The 12661-nt window shown below is 36.8% G+C and overlaps 1 protein-coding gene and 1 pseudogene across 2 annotated transcripts in view; both read left to right on the forward strand.

The window, feature by feature from the left end:
- CNTNAP2 (contactin associated protein 2) overlaps positions 1-12661 on the forward strand; it is a 1202163-nt gene that overhangs the window by 851428 nt on the left and 338074 nt on the right. For both annotated transcript variants that reach the window (XM_088150062.1, XM_088150063.1), the window contains exon 12: positions 12478-12597. In XM_088150062.1, coding sequence (XP_088006188.1) covers positions 12478-12597 — 120 coding nt within the window. The remainder of the gene's footprint in view (positions 1-12477; positions 12598-12661) is intronic.
- Positions 8307-8484, forward strand: LOC112541683 (U2 spliceosomal RNA; annotated as a pseudogene).

The raw sequence follows: 12661 nt of genomic DNA on the forward strand, positions 1-12661 counted from the left end.
ACTCTGGGCGTATCCTGAGTTGGTCGTAACCCAACGCAAATTTCCCCATAGGGTTCAATGTAAATCTGGTTAATCCGTTCCGCCCTCCGAATTTGGTTGCACCCCGAAGCAAATTTTCCCAAAAGGTTCAATGTAATTACCGCTAATCCGTTCTGGCATCCACGGACCACACGTCAGGGGCGGGAAAACGGCCAGGCGCCGCGCGGCAGGAAAATGGCCGCGGACCATGTGTCAGGGGCGGAAAAATGGCCGCGGACCATGTGTCAGGGCGGAAAAATGACCGTACCTTGAGGCGGTGTTCGCACATCAAGGTAAATTTTTGCATCCGGAGCTGGTCGTAACCCGAAAAGTTCGTTAGTAGAGGCGTTCGTATCCCGAGGTACCACTGTATTTCCACCATTTAGCTTTGATTTCAATCTTTTTTGAACTCATTTAATATAATTGGCAGAAGTACTGCCTTTAATTTGGTTAGGTAATGTCAATTGTAATAAATTCCAAATCTCCCAAATATTTGTAGCCTTTTTCTGGTGTTACTGCCTTTATCAAATCTTTACTATCAAGCTGTATTCCATCATCTTCAACAATTTTGCTTGCCTTTATGGCTATAGTTGCACATTTATTGATGCCAAATTGCATTTCAATATCTTTGTTGAATTCTTTTGTGCTTTTTAGCAAGGAATCCAGTTTAGCCTTCATTTTTCCAAATTGTTTTAAGTCATCCATATACAGTAAATGCAAAATTGTTACACCTTTTTTAGCAAATTCATATCCACAATTTGTCTTGTTCAAAATTGTTGTCAGTGGGACTATTGATAATATAAAGAATAAAGGTGATAATGAGTCACCTTGAAAAATTTCATGTTTAAGTTCAGCTTCTCCTAACTCAGCTTTATTTGCCAAAACTTCATTGAGATATTCATAAATTGCCTAATGTTTCTGCCGATTCCAAAAATTTCAAGACATTTCTCAGTCCAGCTATGTGGAACAGAATCAAATGCATTTTCATAGTCTATCCAAGCCATAAACATATTTGTTTTTTTTTTTCCCCCTGAATTCTTCTAAACCAACTTGCCAATCAATAACTGGTCCTTTGTTCCCCTCAAGTTTTTGCAGGGAGTAAATCATTCCTTTTCTTCCTTTCTTCCTTTCTTCCTTTCTTCCTTTCTTCCTTTCTTCCTTTCTTCTCTTCTCTTCTCTTCTCTTTTCTTCTCTTCTCTTCTCTTCTCTTCTCTTCTCTCTTCTTTTTTTTTGTTCTACAGGGAGTAAATCATTCCTTTTCAGGTAGCTATAAGTTTGATTTGCAACTATGACTCTAAATAGCTTGTATGTTGTTGGCAAACAGGTTATGTGTCTGTAGTTTCCAGATTCACTTCCCTTCTCCTTGTGCTTCTGAATTAGGAATGTCCTTCCAGTTGTTAATCATTCTTCATTTCCTGGTGCTTCCAAAACTCTATTCATCTGGTCTGCTAATCTTGAGTGTTGACTTGTCAGTGATTTTAGCCAGAATCCATGGAGTTCATCTGGTCCAGGACCACTCCAGTTTTTGACCTTCTTTGATTGCCTTTGTACCATTTCCTTAGCTATCCTAATGTCTTCCATGCTGGGTATTTTCACTGCATTTTCAACTTGTTTGATCCATGTTGCATTCCTATTGTGACTCCTGTTGTTTTCCCGGAAACTTGTCCAAAATTTTAGGGCCTTTTCCTTGCTGGCTTTTCATTATCTGTGGTTGATTCTTTCCCATTTTCACGGGTTTTGTAGAATTGATGCTGGTTTGCTCTAAACTGTAAATTCTGGAATGCAAATTCTGCTGGAAATTGGATTATTCAATTGTCATATAGCTTGATCTTCTCTGCAATAACCACAACTCTTTGTTTCAATTGTTCTACAATCTCTGCAATCCCTTTGTTCTCCAGGTTGTACATGACATGCAGACTAGTTTTGATTTTCTTATTTTTCACATTTCCTTGCCTCAAATTCTTCAAATTGCTCAAATCCATGCAAATATTCTTTATCTTCAATTCTAAGTGAATTTTCCATTTAGGTTTTCCCTTCTTAATGACTTTATTCCTTTGTATTTTAAGTCCCAATTCTTCAGTAGTTACATAGGCTACAGCATACATCAGCTGGTTTGTCTGGGTCAATGTTTCAGTTGGAATAATTTTGACAGCTTTGTTAATATTCTTCACTATTTTAGATAAATCTTGTTAATTTGATTCAATTTTGGCAAACATATTGTTTTGCCTTCTTTCATTCAGTCCTTGATTTTCCCAACTAGTTCTTCATTAACCAATAGCGCTTGCAGTTCTTTAGCAACTTAAGTTTCTTCTTCTTGTTCTTCATTAACATCAATAGTCTCTTCACTTTCTACTGTTTGTTGCTCACTCTGCAAATTGGTATTATTATTGGTAGTTCTGAATAAACCTGAATTTTGAGTTGCTGGTTTTTCAATTGCTTCCAGTTCAGCATTGGTAAAGAACTTGTGTTTCAAAATTGCACGCCTTTGGTCCATAATCTCTGCTCATTAACCTCTAAATCTAGATGTCTTTCTTTCCAAAGCTGGTACATTCACTTTTGAAATCCATGTTTTGATGGTCCTGACTGTGGTAGAAACATTCCATAATTGAGTCGTTTTCTTCCTTTGACCAAATTCTTCACTTTCGATTGCCTTCCAGTAGCCTGTCAGCTCCATGCCCTGGTTGCCTAGTAGAAGGAGCTGAGTCCTGTAGCACATTTTTTGATGAATGCCCAGGAGCCACAGCATCCAACATGACTCATTAATCCAGACAACAGTCAATCCGGCATGAAATTCAAATTGTATATACTCACCATATTGAATGTGGGTTTTTTGGAACAGATTTAGTCCGAATCTTCAGTTAAGACCTGTCTGATATGGTTACACCTGTTCAGCATAGCCCTTAGCATCATTAGAGCATGCAGGCCCCTCCACCACAATGAGGTATTGTTCCTTTTGAGGGGATGATGATGATGATGATGATGATGATGATGATGATTACTACTACTATTATTATTAATCGTTTTGTGTATCCATTTTCACAGTGCATTTAAGAACTTTAATATGGGGTTGGAAATGTTTGTCTGGTTAACACTGAGACTGGACAGGGCAAAAATATAAATTTGACTGTAATCAGAAACAGGAATTCAAATCAGAAAAGAGAAAAGATGCCTACCAATTTTATTATCTTGTGCCATGCTAAACAAAAAGCCAGGCAAATACACATTTAAAAGATGTATTGGCCTTTGTTTCCTGAGGTTAGCTGGTGGTAATTAGCCTGAGAGCATGAGGACTTGCCTTGAAATGTGAGTCATCAGCAAGAGAAAGGTAGAGATATAAGTGTTTTCTGTGACAGTCCAAAGTTTTGGTAACACAGAATTATATGACCTGGTCCAAATGTCAAGCCAAGGATCTGAGTAGAGGGCAAGGAGCAAGAGAAAAGGAACCCAGGTCTGGTTTCCAAGAGAGGAAGCAAAGGGCAAGGTTCTAAGGGCTGCTCTTATATAGCCCCAGGTGTTGCCATGACTTGATTAGGGCACTGTTGTCCTCTCTTCTCAAGGAGTCAGGCTGATTGCCTTTGCTTTGCCCTTGGTAGCTGCCAGCGTGTTTTTGGGCTCAGCACCCTGCCAGAATCATTACCTGAATCGGGTCTCACCTGCTCAGACTCATTGTCTCCTGGAGCTGCAGTAGGTACCTGCTGGCTGTTCATACTGATTGTCTGGTCTGCCTCTTCAGCCTGTGATTTAGAATATTCAGAGGAAACCACAATAGTTATTCATTGTAGATACGATGCATTGGCCCACTTGGCTAGACTACAATAACAGGTTGCTTTAAATGGGATGTTGGATTTCCAGGTTTAGAACCAAAAGGCCAGTTTTGAACATTTGATTGCATTACACTCAAATGCAATACAAAGATAGAAAGATTTCGAATGCTTCTCCATAAGGAATAGTGGAAAATCAAAGTAACCCCCTTGTTCCTTTATTTATATTCCTAGGAATGCAAAATTAGGTGGGGTGGTAGTCCTCCTTCAGTGCTGAACAAATGAACAATTACAATGAGAATAGGCAGTGAACATAACACAAGCAAAAATATACATCTCTGGACATTGGCTTGAGACTTCTTTCATAATATTTTCATATTTGATTTTCCCAACAGTAAAGCTTAGGAAAATGGGGGGGGGGGTATTTGGAGCTTTGGAAAGGTATTTTAAATAGAAGAGTATTTGCTTTGAAAGGAATTAAATGAAACTGTTAGACTTTTCCATAAATGATATATTTCTGAAGCTATCCTATAAAATAATTGATGTTTATATATTTGTAAAAATCACATCAAAACCATAGGAATGTATCATATTGGAACCAAACTCTATCATACTTAGAATGGACCCATCTAAATCAATGGGGCTTAGGTTAAGTTTCATATGATTGCTTGTATCTAAGCAGTGCCAGGTCAAGGTTCATGGTGCCCCTATACAACATTGACTAACGGCACGAACTCCCCCCAATGTGAATATTTGTATTTATAGAATGATTCAGAAGGAGGGACAGCATTGGCACCTATTAAGCTTTGGCTCCTAGGCCAGTGCCTACTCAGCCTTAGCCTAAAGTCAGCCCTGTAGCTAAGTCATTATATGAGCTATATTAAAAATTATGTAAGTACCTAATTTAGAATTACTGCTTCAAAAAAAACATATTAATTTTTATTTCCTGAGAGTTATAGCAGCATGATAGGCTTCATTCTTGAACAGAAAACCATTTGGTTTGAATCTGTCAATATCATTTATCATTTATATATTGTTCTTTCCTGAACTTGGATCTCAGAGAGACATATACCCATCATTTCCATAAAGTACAAAGAAAAGACTTCGTGTTGAGATTTTATGGCTTGTGTGAATCACAAACAAATAGGACAACTAGCTTGGGAAATCAGAAAACATCCTGGAAGATAGCAGTGGGAAACTACTTCTATATTATTGGCAAGAGAAATACATGAGAGTTTTGCCATTTTAGGGATAACAACAAAAGAGGAAACGATCATATATTTCTGCTTCTGATCACCCATCTTGAGTTCTAAATACTTCCATTGAAGACTCTCAGGATCAAATTAGAATACAATATGGCTGTTTATTTATTTACTTACTTGCATTGTACTTTTATTCCAAGAGTTTGAATTAATGTATGTAAACACTCCCTCCTCTAATTTTTCCCCACAACAATAACTTGTGTGATGGGTAGGGTGTAAGGTTTACCCCGTTTGTCTCAGAGAAACTCTCGTGACACGGGTGTTCAGCAAAGCAGTTTACTCAAGCGTAACATAAGTAAGTACAGACAAAGCCAGGATTGCTTGGCACATCTTACAATTGTATTTTATAGTTTCCCCATTCCCGTGCTTTTCCCCATTGCTTGGTTACAGAGTACCCGCAGTAATCCCCCTCGCCCAAATGGCAGATTCAGTCCAGTTCTTTTGTGTTCTTGATTGCCATCTATGGGTTGTGCGGTTGTTGTCTCTGTTGGGTTTTCCTGTTGCACGTAAAGCTGGGAGTTCTCAATCACACGCTGATTGCTTCCCTTCCGATCCATTGCGCTCCCCTTTGTCTGCAGCACTCTAGGGTAGCCGGCGCTGATACAAAGTATCCGCTTGTGGTTTGAGTTAAGCATCGCCACCTGGCCATAATCAGTTTGCAGTTTTAACTTCCCCTTTTCCTCAGCTAGCGCCCGGGCGGTGAAATTGACTAGGCGCGGCTGGGCAGCGCTTCGCCATGCCGTGCCGTGCCATGCCGGCTTAATCTGACATAGGGCAGAAAAAGGGGGACTGGTCTAAATTCAGTGCTAAACTTCCATGCTGAGGATGGACTTGAAGCTGATTCTACCCAGTCCTGGTGTAGCTACCTAAAAATTAAATCTCTCTGTAAATACTGTTTATTTTTTATTTAGGAAAAAAAAAGTTATTAAGCTTTGTACTATGGGTGTCATTACTTGGGGTAGGATATTGGCTCATGAGTGTGCATGAAGTCCAACCCTTTCCTCTCAATTGCTTTTCTGAGTAAAATAGTTCTTACAGTTCTGATTTGTTCCATGAGATAAAATATATCAGTATCATAGAAGTAGCAGTTTGCTTTGTCCTTTTCAGCCAAGAAAAGTTAAAATGCTCTATTGGTCTGTTCAGCATGTGAACTAGGATGCTATTAATAATCTAATATATATATTATTATATCCCTGGAAATGCATATTTGTAGCTGTTTTATATAATGTGACTCTAAGATGAAGCTCACATCCTAAGATATGACAAACCTGTTCCTGTCCTGCCCTTTATTGTTTTCTGGCATTAAGACTCTGCAAACAAACTGCTTAATATCAGTTCATGTTATTATATTACAATAAAATGTCAAGAACATTCAAGCAGATGGATAAATGGGTATAAGTAGGGAAAAGAATATATCATGGTTACAATTTATCATTTCCAATGTGCTTAATATGTAATTAATGCTGTACACCAATTAAACCATAAGTAAGTTTCTGCCTGTGAGCTTTTGATCTTAATTAGGGACAAAAGACTCAAAAAAAGGTAAATAGAAGGCAAAGTCAAACTGTCATATGGGAGAAATGTTGGAAGCCAAAGACAGAAGGGGGAGGGAGGAGCAAGAGACAAGCACAAAATAAGGAAACACAGAAATATAGCATTAAAGTTCATCATTCCATTAAAAGTCCATTTTAAAGTGAGAAAATAAGGAAGTCAGGAGGCTTGATGAGTAAATTAATGTAAGATGAATGGCACAAATGAGTTCAGAGAGAAAAAGGAACAAAGTGAGAGCAAGGTTGTACAGGATTTAATGACAAGGTATGGATATAATAAGAAAAGTTGGAAATAATCCAGACATCAAATACTGAAGGTAAGTGGAATATAGAATTAAACCATATTAGTTTCTATAGATATTAGAATTGTGGGATCATTTCCATTTTCAATGCGGAATGTTCTTGTTTAAGACAAATATATTGTAACAGGCATAAATATGAGCAATATTGGATTTCCTTTTTCTTTCTTTTTTCTAACTGGAGGGTGTTCATGACACATCACTACTGAGCATGTTAAAAAAAGATTTGTACTTTAGTTAGCAATCAGAATCGTTTTCCAAGATAAAAATGCCATTTAATTAGGGCAAGAATTATAGCTTTTAAATAACACATTTTGTGATAAAGAACTGATGAGTTTAATATTCAGGTGCTTATTACAGTACAGACATTTTTTAAGGTTTCATTATCCTGGTTAAAAATGAATGTGCTGGCAATAAGAATTTTGTTTTCAAATGCAGCCTATGAGATCTAATGAAATATATTAGTACCATATTTCTAGAATGTTGCTGCCTGAAACTGTTTACTTGTACAATGATTTAGCTAATATTAGCAATAAAAATGTATATCCATTTCACACAATATGTTAGAGAACATATAGTAAGTAGGGTTAATTGCTCCTCAACTTGAAATATGCCCTTTGATATCAGTTGTGCCCATTTCTTTGTGGATCTGAAACACTGAAAGGATGTTGCTTGGCACCATTATGCTATGCTTTATATATAAGGAAGCATCTGATTATATGTTGCTGTTCATTTTATATACTTAATTTTTTAAAGTGACTTTTGAGGTTTTTAAAAAAAAAAAAATTAATTATAAGAATGCATAAAGAAATATCACTATAAAATCCAGTGAGTCTTCTTTGAAAATAATTTCCCTTGAGACATTAATAAAAATGATTTACTTTATTTTTCATTGTTATTTCAGCATTGCCAAGATTTCAGTGATAACCATCATAAATATATATACAAGAATCACACTTAACCCAATTCTTTGGTAAACATTTTCGTTTGCTGAGGCAGAATAATGATAAAATTACCTAAATATATTATGGGTCAGTTTATTTCAGCAGACATTAAAATTAAAGATGACTAGATCAATATAAGTTTCCTCATAGTAATTATAAATCCTTAGACTGTCTAGTCTTTTGGGAGCCACATTTCTCAGTATTCCCTGTGGAGAGGGAATTATTAAATAATTATGAAATAATACATCCAATGTTTTATAGGCAAGGAACATGAATGCATGCATGCATTTCTCTTTTTTTATTGTTTATTTTATGACTAAAAACAATATTTGAAGATATTTGTCACACTTGTATAGAACATAGTTTGCACAGACTAAATCCAGACTTCAAACTATCTCCAGTTCTCACTGAAGTTCCCCAGGAAAAGTTTCCAAAATATCAAATACTTGATCATTTTAAGTGAAATAGTTATATCGCTTCTCAGCATTTTGGCTAAGATCAAGTGTGGTATCTGTTTTGATCAATTTAATATCTGATATGTTCTCTATTTGAGAGCTATATTATACATAAACTCCTTGCTCATTTGTTGCTCACTGCTAGTGGTAAAATCTACAAGTTGTCCTAAAAGGTGTTCCCAAAGACAGATAAATTCACACAGGCAATGCTCACTGGCAGGCAAAAACTTTTTGGTGGGCAAAAAAAGAGCTACATTGTGTTTTGGTTGCTTAGCAGTGTTGCCTACTCCTATTATATTGTGAAATAAATCATGATTTTAAAATTGCATTTAAATTACAGATTTAGTAATGTGAAAGTAATCACTTATTTCAGAAGTGCCTTAATTTCATTGAACCACATTGTCTAGGAAACATTTCTTTTTCTTGCTAGATGGAAGCTTTCTTCAGTGGCTGAGTGCTCTATCTGATCACCATCTTGTCCACCTAGAAATAACTTCAACAGTGTATCATTCTGCTACTGAAAATTTCTGCCCTATCATAGAGTGGGAAAAAGAAAATGCTCAGCTGCCAGATCTATCACAGTAACAGTTACCTTCTGCAACCCCATTAAACTCTATTTTCTATGTATATAATTTTTATTAAGGATTTTGATTACAATAGTAAAACCTAATGTAAGCTACAGTAAAAGAAAGAAAAGAGAATAGAAAGAATAAAACGTGCAAGAGAAAAGAAAAAGAAAGAAAAAAGAAAGAAAGAATATAATAAAGAAAAAAGAAATATATAAAGAAGTGACTTCCAACCTTCATTACAAGTATAGACAAATTTAATAACTCTTCACCCCCTATAAGGTTACATATATCTCTTCATCCCATATCCCATCCCTTATCTATAAACAAATCCATAAAACATCAGGTTTTTCATCCTGGTGTCAGCAAAAAGTCCAGGGTTTGCCAGAATTTTGCAAAAAAAAATGTCTTGTTTTAACCTTGATCAAGTAAACCAACTTTATATTATTTCATTTTATTTCTAACAGTCTAAATCTTTAGTTCATTCAAATATTGCCATAGGATTTGATTTCTCTTCAATTCTTCTTTATCTTATTGCACAGACTTCTTCAAGGATTATTAAGATCCAATAAGAAAACATTTTCCAGGTCATTCTTTTGGTTTGTCATTTATATTTCCCCTTTAATTTTTAAAACTTCAGCTAATTTAATTTATATATCCAATGAAGCGTCCTTTTCCAAATCATTCTCTTGGCCTGTCATTTGTAGTTCTACTTTCTCTGTCTTGTCAGACAAAATTTGCTCCACATCTGTCACTGCCACATTAATATCTTTTGGACAAAGTGTATCCATAGAATCAGACGTCATTACTGACACTGTTGATACTGTAGCTACTATTTCTGGCTCCATTCTTCAAAGATCTCCTTTAATATTTCCAATGTTATGATGTCTTCTGTCATTTTGTAAGTCCCAGTACTAACTGACATCAAAAGCAGGCTTGTATTTTTTTCCCTTCTACTTAGAATATTTAGTCCCCTTTAAATTAATTCCAAATTTATATGGACCCTTAATCCATTTACAACTTTCTTAGATTAAAATCTTATTTAGCTTTTTGCTATTTGTTTCAAATTCTTTAGGTTCTTAAGCTTATAATAATTATTTGTTGTTGTTGTTATTGTTGTTCAGAGTCTAAGCTTGTCATTCCAAAGCTGTCTAATGGCTTTTAGGTGGTTAATAAGCAATTTCTGAAAGTGATTAGAAAGTAAGGCTTGCAAACATAGTGTCATCTAAAAGGCTTTACCACAGTTGTGAGCAAGATGGCTAATCCCTTCATCTCCTGGTGCTCAAACCCATGGAAGACTGCTGTCCTGCTGTCTCCTCACAAGAAGCAGCTGTCCAGAGCACTTGTGGTTGATCTCCTGTCCTCTTCTTGACCAGAGGGGTTCTGAAGAACCAGTCTGCCCACCTGTTCTTTGCTGTGGTCATCAGCTCCGCTTTCGCAGAGACGTCTTCAATTGACCATATCTCCCCCGGAAGTCCCCATTAACCTCTATTTTCAAATGAATTCAGTTATGTTACCCTGTATGATTGGAAAGCGTAAAGCTCTGATTATGTTATTTTCACTCTAGGGAACATGTACGGAAATATCTCAGACTTATTAGTTTGATAAATTATAGGAGCACTGATTTAAAAAGTATTTTCTTAACTTTACTGCACTAAACACTATTTGATCATAACAATATGGCTAAAACGTAAATGTGAATATTTACCAACAATACTGATGTCAGCATTATTTCATCTTTAATTATTTTTATATTATTGTTTGCCATTAATCTCAGCATCCTCAGGAGAGTACAGAGGTAATTTATGTAGTTAAAAACAATCCACATCTGTACTATCTGGTTTTTTAGAACAGTGGTATAATGTAGAATTCCTATACTCTATTGGATATTTAGACTCACAATTCCTGCTGAAGCAGTAGCTAGACACTTACAGTTAGAAGGACATTTTCTAGCTCTGGTTGATGCACCAATTGTGACCACGGGACCTAACTACAGTAACTTACACTTCCACTACCATGTTGTTAGACTAATGCAATGTGCTGTACACAGAGCTGCCTTTAAAGGCCACTGCTGTCAGCCTTCTCTTCTTTAGGCTAAACATGCGCAGTTTCAGGGCATATAATAGGAGACTTCCAATGCTTGGACAGCTACTTACAGGGAAGAGGGTATGGATTTATCTTTCATAGCACCTGCGGGTAGGACAAGAAACAACAGGTGGAAGTTTTACAGAAGAAGATCAAAAAGTCAAAATAAGGAGGAATTTCCTGCTATTGAGCAGTAGAACAGCCTGCCTTCTGGAGGCACGAGGTTTTCAAGCAAAGCTAGATTGCCATTTGTCTGGAATCATTCCTGCCCCAGAGAGGGGGTTAGACTAGAAAACCTCCAAGGTCTCTTCCATTCCTATGATTCTGTGGTTCTTTGGTGCTACCTGGAAACTATAATCAATCCAGAATGCAGTGGTCCATTTGCTAACTGGCGCTTGATGCTGCAAACACATTATACCTGTGCTATACAGTATGTCTTGCACTGGCTCCCAACTAGTTCTGGGTACAACTTAAAGTGCTGGTTTTTTATAAGTTTATAAGTCCATCGCCTGAGTACCTTGCAGAACCCTCACCCCAACCTGTTAGATCATGCAGGGTGAACATGCTTTTAGTTCCCCACTTCTGGGAAGTGAAGGGAGCTGAACCCAGGAAGCATTGTATTTTAATGCTTCTGCCTGGCATTCCTCTTCGATGGCATTCAGGAGGATGCTGAAAACCAAACTGTTCCAGAGAGTATTTTAGCTAGCTAGGGAGGTTTAGCCATGTTTTTATCTTATTGTTATTTCTTACTGTCATTTTTGTCTTGGTTTACTTGGACTTTCGAGGGGGGAAGGTTATTTATACTGTATTTTAAGATGTAGTGCAGATGTTTTATTTCTATGTGTGATGGAGTGTTTAACAGGAAGAAAAAGGACCTTAGCCCAAGTTTGATGCTAAGCACTGCAAGGCTGGCAAACTCAGGAACCAAGAACCCCTTGGATTTCTGGAAAGAACATTATTGCTAGTAGGGTAATGTAATAGAACCTTGAGAGCCTCTCAAAACAATTATCCTGCTCAACTTATAACTAGCGTAATTAAGATGGAGTTGTTCTGAGTCTCTTCCTCATGCTCCCTACCTCTCCTGGGCTGAGGGGTATTTTTGTAATGCTCCTTTTTCCTCTTCTGTTTTCCCAGAGTTTGTTAGACATTCCATCACACTATGTCATAGAAGCTGCCAAAAGTGCCTTGGATTGTGATGGAATAGAAATGGAACCAACAGTTAAATAGCTATTTGCAAACCACAAGTAAGCATGCAATTATGAGCACCTGATCATATAGTATTTGCTTCTCTCCTGGATCAGCTCCATATCTGCATGATCCCATCAGATCATCTCTATTTAGCAATTGAACCTATATTTCCTGCTCAGATGCCGCTTAACAGGAAGTGCATGATGTCAATTTTCCAGTGCAAGCAATGGAGTTTTACAATGTTTCTTTCACCATTTCTCTTACAATATTATAACTTTTCCTAAGAATGTACTTTTCCTGGATCTCTGGGTAGGTTATTTACTTGAGTTACTGGTTTTGTTTGTTTCAGCTATTTATGAACTCTCCTGTGAAGCATATAAACATTTGGGCAAAACAACAGGTTCTTACTGGATAGATCCAGATGGCAGTGGTGCACTGGGACCTTTGAAAGTTTACTGCGATATGACAGGTAACTGCATTGTGTAATGGAACTTTTTTCTTTTGTTTCTAACAGATCAGATCCTTTTTTTATA

This window comes from Python bivittatus, unplaced genomic scaffold (genome assembly GCF_059951505.1).
Source record: "Python bivittatus isolate LINGU-HERP-01145 unplaced genomic scaffold, Pbiv_v1 ctg000610_np1212, whole genome shotgun sequence".
NCBI classification, from domain to species: Eukaryota; Metazoa; Chordata; class Lepidosauria; order Squamata; family Pythonidae; genus Python; species Python bivittatus.